A 24,767-nucleotide genomic window follows, 5' to 3' on the forward strand; every position below is an offset into this window, starting at 1 on the left:
CGGAGCATAAATACCTGCAGTCTGTGGCAGACCTTCAAGGATTTGACCGCTGTTATTATCTCTCTCCTTAATCTTCTCTTCTTTAGGTCAAGCATATCTAAGTTCTTCATCACTTTTCATGGAATCATCACCATGTTAATTGGATTTTCTCTGCATTCTTTTCAGTTCCTTTAAGTTCCAGTTCTTGCTTAAATTGTAGTGATCAGAACTGGACACAGGGATAATCTGACCAGCATAAAGCAGAACTATCATTTCCCCTTATGTCACCATTCTACCTCTGTTGATGCAACTCAAGGCTGCTAATGAGATTCTCAATCATCCAGGTCACAGTTGTCCCAAAGGTATTTTTCCAAAAAGCAACTGGACTTTCTTGGTTTTTCTTCTTCTATGAAAACATTTCGTTTCTCATTCAAGAAGCTTCTTCAGTTCAATGAAACGAACTTCAATGAACTGAAGGAGCTTCTTGGATAACAAGCTAAACATTTTTAAGGGGGAAAAAAATCAAGAAAGTCCAGTCGCCTTTTGGAAAAGCATCAAGGATCAACCCAAGACTGCATTAATTATTTTGACAACTGCAGCACAATTCTGGGTCATGATAACTTGTGTTCTACCAGATGACCTATAACCTTCTCACAAGTACCATTCTTGAAACAAATGTCATCTATGTTGTCAGCTGTGCATCCCATTTTTCCTATATGAACGCTACATTTTTTTTTCACGACTGGTTTGAATTAAGATGTAAAGGGCCCAATGGCTAATTCTATCAAGATTCTTTTAAGTCTCATGTCTGTCTTCTGAAGTATTAGTGGTCTCCTCCAGCAAAAGTACAACAACCCACCCCATCCCCAAAAGCAGTAAATTTAGGTTTATATTTTTAACAAACCTATACCGGCTTCCAGCAATATGCCTATTTCAATCTAAGTATCTCTACTGCTTGATTATATTTTTCAAGGATTTCTCTGGTAGTGGTATGAGATTGATCAGCCTATAGCAGGGATGGCTAACCTTTTTGTTTTCGGGTGCATGCGCAGGGGGACACTTGCATTACATTTTGAGGCTTCACGTAGCACCCTGCACCCTGTTTTGGGCTTGGAAGGCCTCCTGCACCAACCTGGAAGGCAAAATGGGGCGCGGAGGTGCCGTGTAAGGCCCCAAAATGCAATGCGAGTGCCCCCCCTGCATATGCGCCCCATCCCCGAGCATGCACGCATGCATCCCGTGCATGCACCCTACTCCCCACGCATGCACAGCAGAGACCCGAAGACCAGCTGGCGGGCAGGAGGCACGCGTGCAAGTGCAATGGAGGTGGGCTGGGGCGATGACTAGTGTGCCCGCAGAGAGGGCTCCGTGTGCCATATGTGGCACTTGTGCCATAGGTTCACCATAACCGGCCTGTAGCTTACTGAGTCCACTTTTCCTATTTTGAAAATAAGAAAAAAATATTCATTCTTCACCAGTCTTCCAATAGTTCTACTGTATTTGACAGAACAGTCAAAGGTTCTAAGATCACATCCACCAGTTCCTTAGCCCTCTGGGATTCATTCAAAGCAGCTAAGTGTTCCTTCACCAATTATTTACCTATTATAACCTATTTTGTTCTATGCCCTTATGGTGTGGCTTCCTAATACTTTCTAATGGTGGGATGCATCTCCCTCCAGAAAAAGCTAAACAAACCTGCTTTAGCAAGCAAGGAGGTACAAATGTTTGTGCAGAAAACAAGGAGGTGCAGCTGTCTATGCAGACCCCATAAAACATTTTTTTCTTAGAGTCAGTTGAGAACAGTCAAATTAGTTAAGTTGTAATGTAAGGAAGGGGGGAGAAGGGAGGGAAGTGGGTGAGACAAAGAACAGACGGAATAGATCAAGACCTGGATGTCAGCTCTATTTTATTACAAAAGTCACAAACTTTCTCTTTTCAGCACAGTTGAGATTTATTTGACCTGAATATTTAATCTAACATAGAATTGTTTTGAACTACGTTCCTTGTGGAACCATTATGATTTGCTGCAAACAAAGGCATTGCCAAAAAGGGAAAAAAAAACAGATGAGACAAGCTATGTCTCAGATTTTTCTGCACTAGGAAGCATTAAAGTACAGCTGCTTTTTGGTACCTTGAGTTCAAGCTGGCATTTTCAATGAGCATATATTACCGTACAACAGACTTGTCATTTCATGGCTCAATGTATGTTTTAAATACGATTCAGAAGAAGCCCTTAAACTTCAAGCAAAGCAGAAAACTTTTCTGCTGTTCCTTCAAGCAACTCTACTTTTTTCAGGTGTTGTGTGAGTTATTCAAGTCAAGCTCCTTAAAGCAGCTACATCGTTTTTCGTAATCATACAGAGGACTGATAAAACAGAGGTCATTGATGAATAACTTTGCTTAGGCCACATTTGAGCACTTTACGATAAAAGTGTGTGTGCTCCTCTTTTTTATATATGAAAAAATATTAATTATGAAGTAAAAGAAACAATTTCATGGAATCCCACTAATTTATTTACCCTTCAGTTCTTATTTACTTTCATTACATTGAATAGAGAAGGGTAGGGTAGGGTAGGGTAGGGTAGGATAGAATAGAATAACAAGAGTTGGAAGGACTTTGGACGTCTTCTAGTCCATCCCTCACCTTAGGGAGGAAACTCTACATCACTTCAGATAAATGGATATCCAATCTCTTCTTAAAAACTTCCAGTGTTGGAGCATTTAATATTTGTTAATATTTAATATGATTATATTCATTTCTCAAGAATCGTACTTAAGGTAGTTATCTGGAAGATGAAGCTGACTCTCTCTTGTGTTCCATACAACTTTTTTCTAGAATTCACCAACAGTATTTCATACGCTTACTAATGTCATGTCAACCTACAAATTCTTTTATAAAAAACATTGCTACAAAATATCTATATTTACATAGATACTACAGCCAGAAATGTCTTTTTCAATTGATGTATATTGTTAATTCTACAGACTAATTGTTCTGTAGTGCTTTCACGATAATGTTTGACCTTGTTTTTCACAGCATATGGCTAAAATCCAATAAGCAGATGGTCAGGAAGTATATTAAAACTTGAATTCTTCTTCCTAGGATTGTGAAATGTAAATTGCAATGGAATTAATAACATGTCAGCTGCAAGCTATTTTTAATGCAACTATGAAATGTATTATCAGGGATGAATGTATAACATATGGACATTGAGATCAGTTTAATTGGTCCAGCTCTAATGAATCTGACTTGTATGAATAAGCAATGCATTCTATGCTTGGTCTTTTTCCTGGTTTGGGACTGTAATACATAACTGTAAATTCCTTTAGTTTGTATTTCAATGTTGTGATATTGCAGCAACCATTCAAACTTGTGATTGTGCTGAATGAATGGTAGCTATGACCAGTCCTGAAAGTCCTGGCTGGCACAGCATCTCAAATGGTCACAAGATGACCAGGGTACTTGGCATTGGCCTGGGTTTCTAATTGTCAATAGCAATAGTGCTTAGACTTACAATATATCACAGAAGTGAGTACACCCCCCCACATTTTGTAAATATTTAAATATATATTTTCATGTGACAACATTGAAGAAATGACACTTGGCTACAATGTAAAGTAGTGAGTATATAGCTTGTATAACAGTGTAAATGTGCTGTCCCCTCAAAATAACGCAACACACAGCCATTAATGTCTAAACTGCTAGCAATAAAAGTGAGTACACCCCTTTACAGCCATCTCTTAAGCAGTTTACAGAATCAGCCTATGCCCCCCCACCATCTGGGTACCTCATTTTACCAACCTCGGAAGGATGGAAGACTGAGTCAACCTTCCATCCACGCTAATTATGATTTGTGACCTTCCCTGCTGGCTTCGCACAAGCAAAATCAATGGGGAAGCTGGAGGGAAGTTGTGATCACATGAGTTCCTCATTTAACAGCCCATGCTTGCTTAACTATGGTAACTGGGAACTGCCAGAACTGCCATTTGCACTGCACCTGTAAATGTCACTTAGCAGGGGAAATTCTGGTCCCAAGAGTGAAGTGGTGGCCTAGAGGTGGAGCTTTTGTCTCACAATCAGGAGGCTGTGAGTTCAATCCTAGGTAGAAGCAGATATTTCTCTCTCTGCATACCATGAGAATATATCTGGTGAACAAAACTTCGCATTGGCAACAGAAAGGGCATCCAGCCAGTAAACACTCTGCTAGCTCCAATCAGTTGCCCAGACTTCACCCCGCAAGGGATTATGGGATCGTTAAAAGAAGAAGATGATGATGATGAATGGAAATTCTGGTCCCAATGATCGTGCTTAACTGAGAACTACCTGCAAAACATCTATGTTCTGACCTAGGCTTCCCAAGAGCATGAAACAAATTCCTTGTCCCAGCAAAAAACACTTTTATTAATTTACTGTGAATGCTGCTCATTCACAGCCAGCAAAGTCTTTCAAAGGAGTTGACAGGCCGATATCTGCAGAACTTGACAAGGAGTCTTCTGCAAACTCCCCTTTCACTACTCTTTTATTTCCTCTGGGAGGGGCCATTCATCATCTAGCCTTATTCCCAAGTCAACCCCTGCTCTTTAGTTGTTCCCTTCCTCTGGCAACTCTGCACATGCGCACACTGGGAACAGGCTCCAGTTGTTTGTCTGCCTCATTGATGTCTGACTCTGATAACAGCTGATAACTGGCATACGGCTCTGGCCCCCTCTCTGCCTCCAACACAGAGCCCTCATCACAGCCTTCCCCAGACTCCAGGACTGGCCCATGTTCCTCCCCAACATCCTCACTGTCCGAATCTGCTGCCAGCTCTGCTGGCCACTGGCGGGCCACAACAATCTTTAAACATATGTAGCCTCTGCTACTGTTGCAAAACAGAACTTCAAGAAATATCTTTACCCTTAGCAAGAAGGAGCTAAGCTCAATGTAGAGAAGTTATTAATTTCTTATTCTTTTCTTCTCAATATATTTTAGACTGTGTTTGTTAAAAATCTATACCGTGTACGGGTTCTGGGAAGTCGGGGGGGGGGGAAGGATGTGGGGGGTCGGGGGTCGGGTGGGGGTGAAGGATATATATTAGGTTAGATAAGATGTGTTATCTCAATGTAATGTGACTTCACATGTATACTGTTCTTTTTAATTCTTCTTTAAAAATAGGATAGGCCAAGTACATTGACATGTAGCGGAAATACACCAAGGAGAGGAGGAGTGGGAAAGAAGAAAGATGGGCAGAGAGGGATGGGAGAGAGGGTGAGAGGGAAAGGTGAGAAGGAAGGGGGGAGTGGATGTGGAGAGAGGAGTGGTAGAGGGGGAGGGGAAGTAGGGTAGAGGGGGTGATGGAGGGAAGATAGAAAGTTGGAGGGTGGTGGAAGAAAGAGGTGTATGGAGAGCGGAAGAGTTATATTGGGTTTTTATTTTCTGAGGCATTGTTGACAAGAGGAATTGATGCAATTTTTGTTTAATGCTGTATGGCGTTGGTTATGTACAGTATACATGTGAGTGTATGAAAATGAAAATGAAAATAAAAAAAAATTGTGAAAAAAAGAAATATCTTTACCTATTACCCATGAGATGATCAGCATTTCCATCCAGGAGAAGCACGATGTCTTCATTCGAAACAGCTGTTTTGCATTATCTATCATGGTTTCGTTGGGCTTTAGTTTGATGCCATCAAATCTGTCTGCCGCATTCATGACCAGGAGCCCAAGGAAAATGGTGAAAGAGGCCGCATGGGCCACAAATTTCATAAAGGGCCCACGCATGATTCTACCCAACTGCAAGACAAGTCAAAAAAGAAAACGTCTTTCAGATTAGATTTAGAGGAAACTGGGAAAAGTATCAGAAATGAGTGAACGCAACAAGTAAAATTATGAGCTAAGCCACATGTAATTTAGCATAGAGGCAGTCCTCGACTTACGACCAAAGTTGAACCCAACATTTACATTGCTAAGTGAGACATTCGTTAAGTGAGTTTTGCTCCATGTTATGAGCTTTCTTACCATAGTTGTTAAGTGAACCATTGTAGTTTGTCAAGTTAGTAACGTAGTTTTTAAGTGAATCTGGTTCCCCCATTAATTTCTGTTTGTCAGAAGGTCACATGACCCTGGGGATCACATGACCCCGGGACACTGCAACTGTCCTAAGTATGAATCAATTGCAACCATTTGAATTTTGATCACGGGACCATAGGGAATGTTGCAATGGTCGTAAGTATGAAAAACAATCACAAGTCACTTTTTCCAATGCTGTTGTAATTTTAAACTAAACAAACCACTGTAAGTTAGAGACTACCTGTATTTGGAGGCTTGGAGGACATTGTCAACTGCTACTTGGTATTTTTTGTATATGCTAGATTACAATTTCCATCACCATAGCCATGGGGTTGGGTGGAGAGAAGTTGTTTAACTGGGATTATGGGAATTGTACTCAAACACACCTAGATGGATCATGATCTAAAACAGGGCTGTCAAACTCAAGCCTGGGAGGTGCTTAGATCTGGCCCATGGTGCCTTCCTGGAAACATCGAACCCTAACCTGCCATGCTTCTGCCATGCTGTTCTTCTGCCAGTGAAAACGGAGCACTCCCGAGCTCCGTTTTCACTGGCAGAAGGTTGCAGGAGGCTCTGGCAGCCTAAAACGGAGCTCGTGAGCCTGTTTTCGCTGGCTGAGTGCTCGGGCCACTACCGGCACCCCCGACAGGAGTGACGCCAAGCTGGCCATGCCCACCCTGGCTACAACCACCCTGGCTACACCCACTGCACCTCCGTGACCCATCAAAACCGCGGTCCACTAAAGCGCGCCCGATTAAAGCGCGTACCTGACGTCATCAGCAGCACGACAAATACGACCGCGGAGAAAAAAGGGCGCTTTAAAAAGCGCTTTTAAAGCAAGCCGATTCACATAAAGGTAAGGGTTAGGTTTAGGTTTAGGGTTAGGTTAAGGGTTAGGGTTAGGTTTAGGGTTACATTAAGGGTTAGGGTTAGGTTTAGGGTTAGGTTAAGGGTTAGTGTTAGGTTTAGCGTTAGGTTAAGGGTTAGGTATAGGGTTAGGTTTAGGGTTAGGTTAAGGGTTAGGCTTAGTGTTAGGTTTAGGGTTAGGTTTGGGGGGGTTAGGTTTAGATTTACGCGTTAATTTTAAGTTTACCGCTCACAGCGTGCTGTTTTCGTCGCGCTGTGATGATGTCACGTACACGCTTTCATCGAGCACGCTTTAGTCTACCGCGGTTTTGTGGTGGAACCCTGCACCTCACCCCACCCCAAAGTCAAACACAATCCTGATGCGGCCCTCAATGAAATCGAGTTTGACACCCTTGATCTAAAACAACCAAGAGAGGATTATAGCACCTTAAATACATTTACTGAAGCTCATTCTATCAGAGATGTAGGTCATCATCACATTTCCTAAGTACACAGTGAATATGTTGCTCATGTATATCCTTCATGGATGGATGCAAGCAGTGTGTGGGACTAACGTATAACTTTCCCAAATCAACAAGTTACGCTAAGCGCAACACTGTGCATTTATTCCAAAGGGAGACTCACTGCATTTTGTAAGTTTTATGTTTGCTCAGAGGGCTTCCTAAAATAGGTTTTGCCTTTCTTCAGAAAAATAGGCAGCTGTCTTCCATGGCCAGATGGCCACCGTTCCTAATCACTCTTACTAATGATCTGAGAAAGTTTTTGTTACAGCTGCCAAAAGGACAGTTAAAGACTTTGATGATTAAAATGCACTTTATAAAAAGCCTGGCTATATTCTTTTAAATTGACTGTGTATCTGTATTTAAATCTGTATAAATTTGAAGGAAAAACTAAAGCAGGGGAATGAAGCATCACTATGGAAAAATTATCAAAGTAAAACAAGGTAATGGCGGAATAGCTAGAGAAGGATTAATTTGATTCTACTTGTATTAATAATGCCAGAGATCTGTTAAATATGTGATAGAGACATGTAAAGAAACATTGTGCAATAAAAATAAACAATAAAAAAATAATAATTTGCATCACCTGTAGTAAATATCATACACGACATTTTGGGGATATGCTAGATTATAATGTCCATCTTCTACCAACCACCATAGCTATGGGGTTGTGTGGGTAGAAGTTGTTTAACTGGGATTATGGGAATTATAATCTAACACACCCAGATGCATCACGGTTTAAAACAACCAAGAGATGGTTGTGGTACCTTATTTACTTATTTAAGAGCCGAGATGGCGCAGTGGTTAAATGCAGCACTGCAGGCTATTTCAGCTGACTGCAGTTCAGCAGTTTGGCTGTTCAAATCCCACCAGGCTCAAGGTTGACTCAGCCTTCCATCCTTCCGAGGTGGGTAAAATGAGGACCCAGACTGTGGGGGCGATATGCTGACTCTGTAAACCGCTTAGAGAGGGCTGAAAGCCCTATGAAGCGGTATATAAGCCTAACTATTGCTATTGCTATTGCTATTTACATTTATTTACACCCCTTAGTGCCTCATAAAGGAAAAAAATATATGAATATGCAGGTTTTTTTAAAAGGTAAATTTAGACAGGAAATTGACCCACAGTCCCATATTTTTTAACCCACTGTAGTAATCTCCATTCCCAAGCAGTGCTAATAAAGAAAATCTTACAATGGGAAATCCAGTTGGGATAATCCCATCCATGACTGAATTGAAATCTCACGGTCAAAGATGGACACAACCAAGAATACTTTATATACTGTGTGTGTGTGTGTGTGTGTGTGTGTGTGTGTGTGTGTGTGTGTTTGTGTTTTCATAGATTTTCACGGGTGTAGGTATGCTGGTCTTATTGTATTCAGGTCTTTTCCCATGTAAGTTTTTACATGGGAAAAGACCCGAATACAACAAGACCAGCATGCATATATATGTGTGGGTGCGTGTGTGTGTGTGAGAGAGAGAGAGAGAGAGAGAAGTGCTCTTGTGGGGTGTACGTGTGTGTGCACACATATAAGACATATTCATATATAGCAAAAGCACTTACACCTATATACCATCACAGTGCTTTACGGCCCTCTCTAAGCGGTTTACAGAATCAGCCTCTTGCCCACAACAATCTGGGTCCTCATTTTACCCACCTCGGAAGGATGGAAGGCTGAGTCAACCTTGAGCCTGGTGAGATTCAATCTGCCAAACTGCTGGCAGCTGGTGATCGGCAGAAGTAACCTGTAGTACTACATTCTAACTACTACACCACCACGGCTCTGTCTTATATATTTTAAAATAGGAAACACAGAGACACAGGCAGAGAGACAGACAGACAGAAAGTGTGGTAATTGTTAAGGCATCAGGATGGTAACCAGGAGTCAGGCACATTCCTCCAGACCATTTCTGAGATCTTGCCAAGAAAACTGCAGGAACCAGTTTTTATGACAAGGCTTGCTTTTTTTATAGTCTACATCTGTTCACTCATTTGATAATCATTATTAGTATGACAAATAACTCTCTCTTCTCCCCCTATCCTGACAAACTTTATCAGCATGGGAAATGTCATTCATTTTTATTCATTTGGAACTTACGCATGGAAGTTTATATAACCACAAGTGGTCTATTAGCAAAGCACAGGGACTGCACATGGAAAATCTTGGGCTGAAACCTTGTGCCTAATAATCTGTATTTTATAATAAAGATCAATCAAAATGTAATCATATTGACCACCTGCTCTTTTGTATCTTTAGTTTAAGCACCATTGTAATACACTGCATGAACAAATTTGCCTGCAGTCTTTATATAAATGACATATCTGTTTGATGTTAAGCAATCTAAGAGAGATTGTCTTTTAACACTTCCTTCCTTTCTCCCCCCCTCCCTCCCTTTCTTCCTTCCTTCCAATCAAAATGAGTGCCTATAAGTTAAGTCCTTTTGTTGACATACACTTAACGTACTCAAGTACGACAAGCTCATGGTTTAAAGTAGGCGTGAGTAAAATGTTTCAGATTTGAAATATTTTAATTTTGGAAGTGGGTTGCTGCAATCTTCTGATCACAATGGAAGAATGCAAACTCAAAGCAGGACCCAAAGGTGTTTTTCCAAAAATCAACTGGACTTTCTTTTCTTTTTTTTCCCCTTGAAAACATTTTGCTAGAACTTACAGTCTCCCAGTTTTGGTATGCATGTGATTCATTTTATTGCAACTGATAATGGTCCAAAAAACTACCTCTGTGTTTATATCAGTCAACAATCTCAAGTAAATCAGACAGGAAAATCAACTAGACGAGCTAATTCTACTTTATTATAAGACTACATTAACAGAACCTTACAAGTCTTAAGATACAAACTTCTCACTGCTACTTTTAATTGTCTAATCCAGTGGTCCCCAACCCCCGGTCCGCGGACCGGTGCCGGGCCGTGGAGTACCTGGCACCGGGCCGCGCAGCGGCCGGGGGCCATGATCGCTGCAGCGGCCGGGGGCCATATTTGCAACTTTGTAGTCCTCATGAACGCGCCCTTTCTCTGCCCCCCCCGCCGCCCCAGATGTGCGGGGCTGGGGGGGCGAGGGGAGGCCCGATCTCCCCCCCCGCCCTCTTGCTCTGCTCGCCCCGGGAGGGAGGGGGCGGCGGCGGCGGCCTCGGCCCGAACTTGGGATGCTGCTGGCGGAGGCTGCCTGGGAGGCGAAACTTTGTCCGCGGACTCGCCCGGCCCGCTTGCCCCGTGGAATGACGAGGGGGGGGCAGGAGGGGGCGGCGGCACTGCATTTTCCTCCCAAGGAGAAACTAAGGTTGCGGGGGGGAGGGGCGCAGCGCGGCCATTTCGGGGGAACTTGGGGAGCTTCGCTGTTCCGAGAGGCGCTTCGCGCGCAGCCCCACCCAGGTGGGAAATGTTTTTCTCCGCCGAGGCGGGGAGGGGGGGGCTTTACGTAAGACTCGCGGCGCAGCTCTGCCCCCCCTCCTGGAGTGTCACCTGCCTCCCGCCCCTCCCCCCCGCCGCTCCGCCGAAGCGCTTTTTGCGTCAGGCCGGCGGGCTCTCGGGGGTCCTTCGGCCGCAGCCCGCCTTCTCCCCCTCTTCCCTTCATGGAGCGCGGCGCGGAGGCCCACCCCCTCGGAAGCAGCCGGCCTCCGCCGCGCCAGCCGCCCGCCCGCCCGAAGTAGGACACGGCGCCATCTTTTTCCCCCGCCGAACTGCAGCGAGGAAAAAGGGCTGCCCGAGCGAGCGGATCGCGGGGTCGGTTCCCCCTCCCTTCCCCCGGCAGCCGAGGAGGAGGAGGCGGGGCGGCCTCGCGGGTTGTCGGCCTTGGCGTGAAGGAAGCCCCCCCCCGCCCTGCGGAACGCGCGCCCAGGATGGCCGCCTTCCCACCCGCCGGTCTGGAAGGCCGAGGGAGGCTCATCTGACTGGTCCGCGGCGATAAAAAGGTTGGGGACCACTGGTCTAATCCATTAAGACAAATCCTTGCTAAGGTTATTTCTCTGGCTGTTGAGACACTGGGGCTCCTGCTTCTCTTCTCTGATGGTTCCCTAGGCAGCATCTCTTGCCTTCATCCCCAAGGTCATTCACACATTCCATTACATCATCTACATGCAAACCAAACCCCAAAGTTATTAAAAAGTCAGGCCCATCTGAGCACCAACTCGTACCTTACTACATGGAGCAATCCAATAGGCCATAGAAAGGAATGGCAATCCAACAGCTACAGCAAGAACCACTAAAAACTTCACTGCCATGGTCTGTTGCCGTAAACCCGACAAATTCTCGTACCAGATTGAGAGAAGCTGCTGCTGGCAGTTTGGATGTGCAACAAACTGCAAAGAGAGAGAGGGGGGGGGGACACAAAGAAGCATTAGTCGTAATCTGCCACTCACCTCAAAAGTAGAATGCTAAAATAATATTAAAACAAAAAAAAATTATCTAAGTAATCTTCACATGACAGTCACAAAGGAAGCATGGAACTTAAAGTGGTAGTAACCTCTTTATGTGCCATGTTTTTTTCTAAAGTAGAGAATTTTGATTACTTAACAAAAGAAATCCTGAATTTGGTTTTCAGCAATATTGCTTTTAAAAAGATTTTCCTTCCAAAAAATGTCCCCAGGTGAAGACTACTACAAATAAGAGCATAAAATGTGCTAGACTGAGTCAAGTCAATGGTATATTTTACTGTATCCTGTTAAGATATTACTTTAATAATATCTTTGGGATTTCTGCAACACGAATCTGATGGCAGGAGCCATTCCTTTTATGATATTACAGCATCTCATAAAAGAAGTACAGGAGCAATTTGGCATTGAAAATGAAAAATATGTTTCGGATTTTTAATAGCCATATTTGAACACCATCTCTATCGCTAGTATCCAAGAGCATTAAAGAGTTTTAATTCTCTTTTCACTTCTCTGCTTACATGAAGTTGCACCTCAATTGTTCAATCTTTATGAGGCTGCAGGGAGAGGTGGAGGGCTTTTAAAAAAAAATTTAGAGAGAGATTTAATTTGCTTGTTTTTGAATTTTAGCGGTGTTAATATATATTGTTAAATATACTGGGGATTTGAAATACTAATATATACATTACAACAACATATGTGCCATCTTAGTACATTTATCCTGAATTTGAGCAGCTGATCTTGGTAACTGTGAAGCTGCATATAATTGGCAAGTCCCAACAGAAGAGAATGGCAGTTGGTCTTACCTGAACTGCTATTTTTGGGGATCGGACAGGAGGCTCCAGTGGATGGTATTGACACGCCCATTTGGCCACGAGACTGGGATGAAGCTGAACATGCCTTTGTGCTCCACCCTTCCTTCTCCACTTCAACTCAGTCTGGCTAAAGGATGAGTCATATCTTTAACTTCTCCTGAAATTTCTATCTCTACTGGAACCTCCTTGCCTCTGCAGCCACCGTAGCTAGCTCTCTGCTCTAGACTGCAAGTAGCTCTATGTGGTTTTCCTTTCTAATCACCAGGGAGTGTTACTTTGTATCCTTGGGATCGGAGAGAGCGCTGAGGTTGTGGCAGCCATTTTAGGCTTTGCCAAGCATATGGCACCGATCCCTGGGGTTTTTTACGCGATCGGGAGGCTAGAGGCTAGGGATTCCCAACCCAGAGGCCCCCCCCATCGCACCAATCTACTGGAAACGGCTTCGCCGGCTGGATTCGAGCCGCGGAGAGCATGGAGTGCTGGGAAGAGCACGAAGGATCCTCCTGTCCCTCACCCCGGAAAATATCTGTAGTTCAAGGTTGAACTATGGAGTCCTTAGTTCTCTTTGAGTTGTTGGGAGTTTTCTCTTTGGTGGTCCCTTATAAGTTTATATTTAAAGTAATGATGGACTCAACTAATTATTTTAATTTTCTGCAGTTAAACATACTAGAAAATTGTATATCTAGGGAGCCAAGGTAGTGCAGTGGTTAGAGTGCAGCACTGCTGGCTATTTCAGCTGACTGCTAGCTGCAGTTCGGCAGTTCAAATCTCATTGGCTCAAGGTTGACTCAGCCTTCTATCCTTCCGAGGTGGGTAAAATGAGGACCCAGATTGTTGGGGGCAATAGGCTGACTCTGTAAAGAGAGGGCTATAAAGCACTATGAAGTGGTATAGAAGTCTAAGTGCTATTGCTATTTTGTATTATCCACTAAGATTTGGCAGCATGATTTTTAATGGATGTCAAAAAGTGGGACTTATTGATGACCTGAGAGACCGCCTCCTGCCGATTACCTCTCTCAGACCAATTAGATCGCACAGGTTGGGTCTCCTTCGGATTCCATCTGCCAGCCAATGTCGGCTGGCGACTCCCCGGGGGAGGGCCTTCTCTGTTGCAGCTCCGGCCCTCTGGAACGAGCTCCCTGTTGAGATCCGGACCCTTACTACCCTCCTGGCCTTCCGCAAAGCCACCAAGTCCTGGCTGTTCCAGCAGGCTGGGGGGAGCTGAGAAGCATCTACCTCCACGGAAATTGTGAATGTTGGTTTTGTTTTTAATATGTTGTCTTTGTCTCGTTCCCCCCTTTCCCTTGTCTTTTGTGAGCCGCCCGGAGTCCTCTGGGAGTGGGCGGCCTACAAGACAAATAAATAATAATAAATAATAATAATGACATATTGTGGGTAATTCCTTGAAAGCAAGGAAAGCCTACAAAAAATGCCATCAAGTTAAGTAGACTGATCAGCACCAATCGTTCTCCAGGATATATGAATATCAAAAATTTAAATGCTCCAGGATGCTTGCTTTGACTATTAAGACTATTTTTGGTGTTCCATGCTAATAGTATTGAATAATTGTGAGGGGCTTAACTGAAAACCCCTCAGTTAATTTTAGAACTCACTTTTTTGACTTCATATTTTATAGCCCGTTTTAAGCGGCTCAGACTTGGACGTCCATGCTCCCCATGGTTCAATTCAACATCTCCGTTGAGGATAGCTTCCACTTCTTCTGTGTTTCTGCACAAATCAAGAAGTCCAACCACAAAGTCCTTGCACTGCATTGACAATTTTTTGTAATCGTTCTTTGAAGGAAAAGAAGTTGATGAGTAAATAAACAGTCTCTCCCGTTCCCAGCAATAGAAGTGTACAGAGGAACTCTCTTAGTAAGTAGGCTGTTGCAAGTAGGAAGACTCTACTACAGAACGTGTTCTACTTTGGGTCTAGCTGTGGAATTTTCTGTTCTCCAATGGGTGTAGATTAGTGAATGTTAATACCAGTGAACATTAACTTCCAAGTAATTAGATATGACTACGAGATAATGGGGTTGAGTGTTTGGCATGCAATGTTAAATATAGCAATGCAATTCTTAGGCATCATAGGTCAGCCTTTGCAGAAGATAACTGGGCTGAGTGAAGGAGTGATGACATGTTTGACCAATGGGCAAAGGAGTCCTTTCATGCTCACAAGAGATATAAGTCCACCTTGAATTTCTTTGACTCTTATCTACTGCCAATTTACTTTGACCATTAGTAATTTAGATTCCTGAGTGGTGTGGTAGCCTAGAGGTGGAGCTCTCACCTCCCAATCAGGAGGCTGCGAGTTCGATCCCAGGTAGAGGCAAATATTTTTCTCTCTGGGCACAATGAGAATACAGTGTATCTCCTAAATATAACTCCACATTTGCAACAGGGATGGCATCTGGCCAGTAATCACTCAGCTCCATTCAGTTGCCCAGATTCCACCCTGCAAGGGATTATGGGGTCATTGAAAGAAGATGATGATGATGATGATTAGTAATTTAGATTCCTGTAGACAACTCAACCTTGCAATAAATCTTTATACCCACTTGAACTGCCTGGATCTTCTTATTTCCCCAGCACTTGGACAGTCCTTTTATATAGACCTTTCATGGGTTACTTGTGAGACTGTCTCTTCTCAATTGTCTCCATCCATTGCATTACATTGGGCAGAATGGCCTGTTCCAGGTCCCAATAGTGAAGTAATGTTAACTTGGTGGGTTCTAGGAAGCATGGCTTCTCTGTCAGGTTTCCTGCCTGTGGAATACTCTCTCCCAAGATACAGGCTTGGGCCTAGTATCCTTTTGGAAGGTGGCTTTGTTGACATGTTAGTAATGAGATGTAGAGTTTTAAATTTCTTAATGATTTTCTAAATTCTAATTTCTGTTTTCTATTGCCACTCAGAAGAACTCTGGTAAATGGGTGGCTATAAATAAATAAATGTGCCAAGAATAATAAAAATATTTAACCAATGTTTTAAAGCTATAGGCCAGGGGTGTCAAACACAAGGTCCGGGGGCCAGATGTTTCAATTAATTTTAATTTTATGACCATTTATTGTTTTAATGCTTTAGAGTACATTTTAACTGAATGTCCGTAAGTCACGTCAACTCACCTCTGGCAAAATGGGCAGCATGATAGGTAGATAAATAGCAGGGGTGTGTTCTGCCGTGGCATGACAAAACCGCGCTCGTCAAAATAGCAGTGATAAAACCGCATCGCTAAAGCCACGACGTCATCACCGCCGCGACAACAGCGCAGCGACAGAAGGGCGCTTTAAAACAGAGGGGCGGCAGAAAGCCAATTTAAATTAAGGTAAGGGTTAGGATTAGGTTTAGGGGTTTGCTTTAGGGTTTGCTTTAAGGTTAGGTTTAGGGTTAGGTTTAGGGTGCTGAGTGCTTCGGAAAGCACGGATTTGCCCTCAGCGGTTATGTCATCGCGGTAGGGTCACATTTTTCCTTAGTGCTTCGGACGGCACGGATTTGCCCTCCGCACTTATGTTGGCGTGGATAAGGGCTTCGCGGTTTTGTGGTGGAACCGTGTTCTGCAGGCATTACTGTCAGTTTGCTGGTTTGCGTGCCACGCGCATATGCACAGTGCCACTAAAATTGTTCTGCACGTACACAGAACTGAATAACAAGATGGCGCCACCTATGGCACCACCTGGAGAACCAGTTCGGGGGTGTGGCAGGCCTGGGTCACTGCCGGTTCCAACGACCCAGGCTGCCAAATCACTACTGGTTCAGATGAACCGGTCCGAACTGGTAGGAACCCACCACTGGTTGGTTGGTTGGTTGGTTGGTTGGTTGGTTGGTTGGTTGGTTGGTTGGTAGGTAGGTAGGTAGGTAGGTAGGTAGGTAGGAAGGAAGGTAGATGATAGATAGATAGATAGATAGATAGATAGATAGATAGATAGATAGATAGATGAAAAATAGATAGAAAATCTGATTTTCTTTTGGCCTTCAAAATATATTTGCTATACTGAACAACTTGAAATAATGTGGGGCAGTGCTCAAGATAATAAAACATAGGTTCCATTTTGAGCAATTCTGACTATATCAAAATAGGATTAGGTGGGTGTGTTTAGTAAGTCGATAAATATTTCCTGGACTTATAGGTTGATCTGATCTACTGAGTGCTGCATAACTCCTCGAGTCTATGAATCAAATCAGAGAGATGAGTAATCAAATGTTAAAAATAAAATCATTTTCTATAAAACCCAGGAATCGATTGCCTAATTATAATAAGGCAAATTCATCATCCACAGGATGGCCACAGCAACCCTGATGAAATAACCAACTCTACTGATTTACTGAGAATCAGGAGGAAGGAATGGAAGGCTTTTACAGATCATACAAAAAATTGTTGGTGTTACTACTTGTGTAAGGAAGATGGAATTTAATAAAAAAAATATAGCTAATACATAACTGAATGATCAAGCAATGGACAATCAAGGAACAGAAGCCCTGGAATTTATGGCCAATTTACAAACCTATTAAGAAAATAAGTTATGAGTCATCACCACTGATGAGTCCCCGTGGCGCAGTGGTTACAGTGCAGTACTGCAGGCCACTTCTGCTGACTACCGACTGCCTGCAATTTGTCAGTTCAAATCCCACCAGGCTCAAGGCTGATTCAGCCTTCCATCCTTCTGAGGTCAGTAAAATGAGGATTGTTGGGGGCAATATGGCTGACTCTGTAAAACCGCTTAGAGAGGGCTGTAAAACACTGTAAAGCGGTATATAAGTTTAAGTGTTACTGTTGCTAGTGCTAAAATCTTTTTTATGGTTTATGGTTTTTTTTATGGTAATGGAAAAGAATTTAAGATATTTACTCTGATCCAAAAGAGATTAAAGGTAAAGGTTCCCCTTGCACATATGTGCTAGTCATTCCCTACTCTAGGGGGCAGTGCTCATCTTGATTTCAAAGCCGAAGAGCCAGCACTGTCCGAAGACGTGTCCGTCGTCATGCATGGCCAGCATGACTAAATGCCGCAGGCGCACGGAACTCTGTTACCGTCCCACCAAAGGTGGTCCCTATTTTTGTACTTGCATTTTTACATGTTTTCGAACTGCTAGGTTGGCAGAAGCTGGGAGAAGTAACGGGAAGTCACTCCATTATGCGGCACTAGGGATTCGAACCACTGAACTACCAACCTTTCTGATCGACAAGCTCAGCCACCATCCCATCCAAAAGAGGTTATGTAATCATAAGTCATGCCTATCCATTGATTAACATCTTACCTTGAATTCTTTTTCGATGTTAGCAAGCACAGCCAACTCATTGCTTAGTTCCAAGGCAGTCATAACCGGGTCCTCACTTGACAATGACAGATAAGCTGGACTCGCCAGACCTTTGTAGGCATTGATCCTGGATCTAGAATGACTGAAAGAGTCATTCTTTTGCTTCTTGTTGCATTCGCTGCATTTGCAGAAATAATCGTGCGGCCTCTCAATCCTAGCTCCTTTCCTCAGCAGGATGTGCACAATTTCATACTCATGGCAGTGGGCAGCGAGGATAATGGGGGTCACGTCATGGGAGAAGCGAGTTCCGTCCTCATCGTAGGCGTAAAAATCATCATGTTGCAACTCCGATTGACTGGGACTTGTAGCCAACCTCTTCCCTTCTGCAAACGCGGGATGGTTCAAAATGGCTTCCACGATTCGTATGTAGCCTTTGCTAATGGCTAAGAGTAGCGCATCTCCAACCCGTGACAAGTTTTCCTTCTTAAGTAAAAGCTCCGTGATTTCCAGGTGCTCATTTGACACAGCCAGTTGTAATGCATTTTGGCCCATGTAATCCACACAGTTCACGTTGAGCGATGTGCATTCCTCCAACATTTTACGAACTACAGGGATATTGCCATATTCTGCTGCTTCCAGAAAACGCTCTTCCTCTATAGAAAGGCTGGTTGAGTGGTCATTAAACATATATGCCGGGCCCCGAATAGCAGATCTCCTGCCTTTCTCTCTAGCTACAGTCTGTTGGCGGAAGCCATGACGATTCTCAGCACCTCTACTAAAAAGAAAGAGAGGATTAATGCTTTGCCCATCTTCCCTTTTTTAAGGATACGTTTGTCAAGTGCAAGGAAGAAGGAGAGAGACACAAGAAGCTGAACACAGTGGTATTAGAGGTGGTTTTCAACAGGTCCTGACCAGTTCTGGAGAACCGGTAGCGGAAATTTTGAGTAGTTCAAGAACCGGTAAATACCACCTCTGACTGGCCCCACCGCATCTATTCTCCACCTCCCGAGTCCCAGCCGATTGGGAGGAAATGGGGATCCTTCCCTTGGAGTTGGGAGGGAATGGAGATTTTACAGTATCCTTCCCCTGCAATGCCCACCAAGCCACGCCCACTAAGCCACACCCACTAAGCCATGCTACACCCACAGAACTGGTAGTAAAAATATTGAATCCCACTACTGACTGATTTGTCAAGTGCAAGGAAGAAGGAGAGAGACACAAGGAGCTGAACACATTGGTATGCTCATTGCTATTTGTCTGTAGACAGGAATCTGGTCACATTAAATCTCACATACATACAAAATTACTAGGTATACATTGGTCTCCTTTCAGCTGCTTCCTTCCCATCAGTGACTCAAGGTTAGCCAGCTTCTTCAATATTCCCCTCAACTCACCTCCAGATTCCACAACATTTTGAAGACTCTTGTGGAATCTTACTTCAGGCTCTATGCAAACCATCAAGCTAGATCTTCAGCCAGCTCTTCAACTTCTCTACCATGTTTCCCTGAAAATAAGACAGGGTCTCAATTTCTTTTGACCCTTGAAATACGCACTTGGCATTATTATCGGGGAGGTTTTATTAATTTTGAGGTTCAGGAGGTGGCAAGCTGGGTCACCCCATGGCTGCTCCTATATTGCAATATTTTCAGGGAGGTCTTATTTTCAGGGAAACAGGGTACAGACGAACAAAATAAAACTAATATTCGAAAAAGATGCATATCCTGTGATCCTTGCACTGTCTGCTTGAATGTGGGCTGCAGAATGCTCAAAATATTTTACTATATTGTAATGTTTAATGTGCTAGGAAACTTAATTGTTTATATTCATGGGGTGGTATTAGTCAAATTAATATTGAATTAATTATGCTTAACTCTATTTAATGTTATATTAAAATTAAATCCAATGACCAGTTTTTTATCTTATCCAGTAAAACTATCCAGTTTTATCTTTTAACAAATGTTTGGCATATATTCCCCATTATATTATATGTCGGCCTCCAAATAGTACAGATGAACAAGCTCAGAAAAGAGTATTTGTAGCTCAGGGTTGAACTATGGGGTCCTTGGTAGTTTTTGAGCTTGGTTGATTTCTTGCAGAGACCCAACCAGGTGTCATCATTAGTGTTAGGCTTTGTCTTCCAGTAATTCTTTGACTTTTTGTACATATTGTGATCTGTTCATGATGACCATGGTTTGGCCTTTGTCTGCTGGTAGAATGATATTAACTAGTTGGATAATGAAATGTCTACGTAGAAACCAATCAAATTCAGAGAGCACCAAGGACCCCACAAAGCCTGGAAATGGGTGAAAATAGTATTAAAAGATTTAAAATTTTATGTATTGAAATTGTTTCCTTTAATAACCACTAAAAATATTGAATTTATTTCTAATCCATATTCTCTTCACGTTGCTTTCAAGCTTGATATCATATACTTTTTACACTAGTATATTTTCAAGCTGCATATTTATGCAATTTATGTCTTTACATTTTTACCTACCTTTTTTTACTCAAAGTTTTCTCATAATGCATATTTAAATGCCTAGCTTGATCATGTTTTAATTGCTGAGTAGGCAGCTTTGCAATGATGGGACAAAAATGACTTCTGTCTATTTAAATTCTAATAACTACATCCATATAAGTAATATCTAAGTAGTAGATCAGCACCTCTAGTGGGAGTGTAAAACTCAAGGCCCATGGGCTGGATCCGGACTCCAGGGTGCTTAAATCCGGCCCGCAGGGCTGACCTGCAAATATCAAAGGACCAGCCCACAGTGCCTCTGCTGGCCAAAATGATCCATGTGCGCACACACGCTGCCAATTTCTAGCCTCCTGTAGCACTTTGCTAGCCAAAAACAGACCGCGCAAAGGTCTCTGCGCAGCCCATTTTTGGCCAGAAGAGTGCTCCTGGAGGTCGAAAATGGGCCATGCGGGGGTATCGCAGGGCCTCCGCATGGCCTGTTTTGGCCAGCAAGGTGCTACAGGAGCCATCCATCCCATCTCTGCCATCCCGCAGAGGAGAACTACAATGCTGGTCTGGCTCTCGAAGAAATCCAGTTTGACACTCCTGGCCTGTAGGAATTTGCTTGCAATTTGCCTTACATTCGGTAGAACTAAAATAATACCTTAAGGAAGAAAGAATGAAAACTGCCGATAGTAATCTTGGCTACTGATTCATCCTATGTACTCATTTGCATTTAATTTCCACTTAAATCAATGTCATTGTAATTATCTCTTCACCTGATTGCAATTATATGGTTTTTCTTTGAAAATTATTTTCTTCAGATATACAAACAATGTATTTAGGGTCAACAGGATAATTATTTCAAAACCTGATCCATATCTAATCGGTGACTTTCAAAACTCTGCATTTTCTTGGAACTGTAAAAATATACCTGTAATAATATATTAGAAGCTCCAATATCATCTGAGATTAGCACCAGAGACTTAGATGGAAATTGGAAAACCTTTCTGAATTCTTTAGTCTTTAAAGGGCTGTCAGATCCATTTTGCTCATAAATTAAAGTTCATGAAATGTTGGCTTAAGCTTTATATTTTAAAAACTGTCTAGTAATCATTACTAATTACAGCTGATGAAAATTTGCTTGTTATCTGAAGTAGCTTCGATTTACTTTGCTCACTATCCTTCCCCAGAACTTTTAAATATTGTAATAGATGCACTGTGAAGTATACTTGCAAGACAATCTTTTCAAATAAAACAAAAATCTGAAGAACTTTCCTAGAGTCAAATTCTTAAACTGAATTGCCTTGCTTTGAAATAAAAATTGGAAAGTTAGAATTGCAGACATTTTCCTGCCAAAAAGGCAGTCTAAGTCACCTGCGTCCCCACATATAAGAAAATTCACTTCCTATCCAGACTTACAAAGAAAATGAACAGAATTTGTCTGAAGTAGACACATTTGTGAAATTTTAACAACTGAAGCACATGACTCACATGGAATGCAAAAATCTGGAGGTGAGTCGTGGAATGGTTATCATAGAAACATCCAACCATGTGGAAATAGAGCAACTGGGATGCTTGTTCAGTTTTGTTACCATGTATGTCTTGCTAGAGAAAATAATTAATTTGATGGGTCTTTATTACAACTTTTTCAAAAATAGCAGAATAATCAGCATCTGGCTGAAATAAAACTGACATGAATACTAGGATAATACTAATAATACTAACACTAATAATAGTAGGATAGATACATTTGGCCAATTAAGAATACAAAGAAAGGCAATCCCATCTAATACAGCTGTCTATGGAGATTCTCAGTTATCCATGGTCATAGTTGTCCCCAAGGTGCTTTTTCAAGAGGCAACTTGGTTTTTCTTTGAAGACGTTTTGCTTCTTATCCAAGAAGCTTCTTCAGATCTGACTGGATGGTGGGGAATGGCAGGATTTATACTCCTTGCAGACAGCTGCTCATTTGCATTCTTTTGATAGAGTTGTTGAGGCCACTTGGAGGTTCATTTGTGTTCTCAGGGTGACCTGAGTAGTGCAAATGGATGTGGAGACTTCTTGAACTTCATAGTCCTTTCAGCAGTTCCAAGAAGGTTCCACACCCATTTGCACTACTCAGGTGTCCCTGAGGACACAGATAAACCTCCAAGTGCTTCAACAACCCTCTAAAAGGATGCAGATGACCAGCTGTCTGCAAGGAATATAAATCCTTCCATTCCCCACCATCCAATCAGAGCTGAAGAAGCTTCTTGGATGAGAAACAAAACGTCTTCAAAGAAAAACCAGAAAATCCAGTTGCCTCTTGAAAAGGCACCTTTGTGACATCTAATCCAGTATTCTAAGTTAGAGAGAGAGAGAACAGTTTAGAGCAGGGATGTCAAACTCGATTTCATTGAGGGCTGCATCAGGGTTGTGTTTGACCTCGGGGGGGAGGGGGTGTGGTCAGGGTGCATGGCCGGGGTGGGCATGGTGGGGTGGGCATGGTGGGGTGGGTGTGGCCAGCTCTACATCACTAGTGTCGGGGGTGCCTGTGGTGGCCCGGGTGGGGCTGGGGGAACCATTGTCTCCAGCGGAAGAAGGTGAGACCAGGGAGAACGCCAAACCCTTGTCTTCCAGAGGAGCCTCGCCGTCCCTCTCAGGCCATGTGGAGGACTCCTGGATGGTGGTGCAGGTTGTCCAGAGCCCTAGGCAGTGGAGGGCAAGCACCCAGCCCGGTCCTTGAGCTCCCAGGCAATGGGACCCCACCAGTCGTGGGTTCTGGATTCCATTCCAACTGGTATGGTTGGAACGGCCCCAACATCACCCACATGGATGCGTGCGCCGTGTGCATGAGTCGTATTTGCCTGTGATGCTTCGGCAAGCCTCGGCAATGCTACAGCTGCTCGGTGGAGCATCACGCAGGCACCATACATGCCATGTGCATGCACAGAAGCGCCAAAGGCTTAAAGCACAGGTAAGGAGCTTGGGCGGGTGGGTGGGCCCTCCAGAGCACCGGACCAGAATGGTATCTGGTGCTCCAGGCAGGCTCCAGTACGCCCGCACCAGGGCGTACCATCTGCAACCCACCACTAGACCCTACAGTCCAACTCATCCAATCCTACTGGACTGGTTAGAGGTCTTCAGGAAGCTCATGAATATGGACTGTCTTCTGATACCATCACCCTCTAGCAACTATTTGAGGCATGTGTGATTCAGGAGAGTATATTCCAGTATTCCTCAAACTTGGCAACATGAAGATGTGTGGGCTTCAACAGAATACTCATTTTTTCCCCATCCAAGCAGAGTTGGCTCTGCAATGAATATGTTTAAAGATTTTCACTGAGCTTATTTTTCTTTATTTTTCACTCTTGGTGAACCAGTGCAGTTCTGACACCACATAGCAAAATATACAAGGTAGTATCAAATGAAACCATTTATCTCTGTTTGAAATGTCAGTGATAAAATGTACTATCTACAGGCCCTTTTTTTTTAAGCTTCCCACATTCTTCTATACAGTTGCATGTTCTTTTAGTAGCAAAAAGCACATTAACAGCTTAGATTCTCTCACAATGAATGTGTTTCTAAAACATATTAAGAGACGTATGTAAATAAATGCTGGGCAATAAATTTTCAAAATGTGATTCCCATTTGCAATTACATAACTATCAAGGTAAAGGTTCCCCTCGCACATATGTGCTAGTCGTTCCCAATTCTAGGGGGCGGTGCTCATCTCTATTTCAAAACCAAAGAGCCAGGATTGTCCGAAGATGTCTCCGTGGTCATGTGGCCTGCATGACTAAACACCATATTTTGCCCCGCAAATAAAAAGCAACCCTTGAGAAGGATGACATGTTTTGAACTGAAGCTACAGAAATAGGGCAAGAGAGCCATTCTGGTGTAGTAGTTGACATGCTGGACTTCAACTGGGGAGACCCCTGTTGTACCAATAGTCTTTGACTTATTACTACAACTGAGCCTGGGATTTTGTTTTCAAGTCATTGAGGACATAAATCCAGTCATCATGTGACCAGACTCAATTTTATGACCATTTTTACAATGATTGCTAATCAAGTCATCCCAGTTTGTTAAGTCAATCATGTGGTTGTAAATCCAAATCCGGCTTATCCAGTTTTTGCTGATTTTTTTCACTAGGAAATGGCAAAAAAGTCACAAAACCTGATCATTTGACTGATCAATGCTGCAACCAGTTGTAAATCAAGCTGGCTGACAAGCGCTTGAAATATGGTTACGTAAGATGTGGTATTCAGCGGGTTCGAACCAGTTCGTGCGTACTGGTAGCAGAAATTTTGAGTAGTTCGGAGAACCAGCAAATATCACCTCTGGCTGGCCCCGCCCTTCTGCCCCAGCCATTCCCTGTCCTATATTCCCTTGTTTTTAGCTGATTTGCGGAGCAGAGCAGATTGCCGCACCTCAGCTGAGCTAAACAACAGCTCAGCTCACCAGCACTGACACCAAGG

At 43.1% G+C, this 24,767-nt stretch overlaps 1 protein-coding gene across 1 annotated transcript in view; it reads right to left on the bottom strand.

Annotated features, from left to right (window-relative positions):
* The window catches only part of LOC116523681 (short transient receptor potential channel 6-like), an 89,727-nt gene that overhangs the window by 23,349 nt on the left and 41,611 nt on the right, over positions 1-24,767 (bottom strand). The window contains exons 2-5 of the mRNA XM_032238811.1: positions 17,847-18,621; positions 14,210-14,389; positions 11,545-11,709; positions 5,535-5,751 (exon numbers count right to left, since the gene is read on the bottom strand). Of these exons, the coding sequence (XP_032094702.1) occupies positions 5,535-5,751; positions 11,545-11,709; positions 14,210-14,389; positions 17,847-18,621 (1,337 nt within the window). The remainder of the gene's footprint in view (positions 1-5,534; positions 5,752-11,544; positions 11,710-14,209; positions 14,390-17,846; positions 18,622-24,767) is intronic.

The sequence above is a fragment of the Thamnophis elegans genome, unplaced genomic scaffold (genome assembly GCF_009769535.1).
Source record: "Thamnophis elegans isolate rThaEle1 unplaced genomic scaffold, rThaEle1.pri scaffold_92_arrow_ctg1, whole genome shotgun sequence".
NCBI lineage: Eukaryota > Metazoa > Chordata > Lepidosauria > Squamata > Colubridae > Thamnophis > Thamnophis elegans.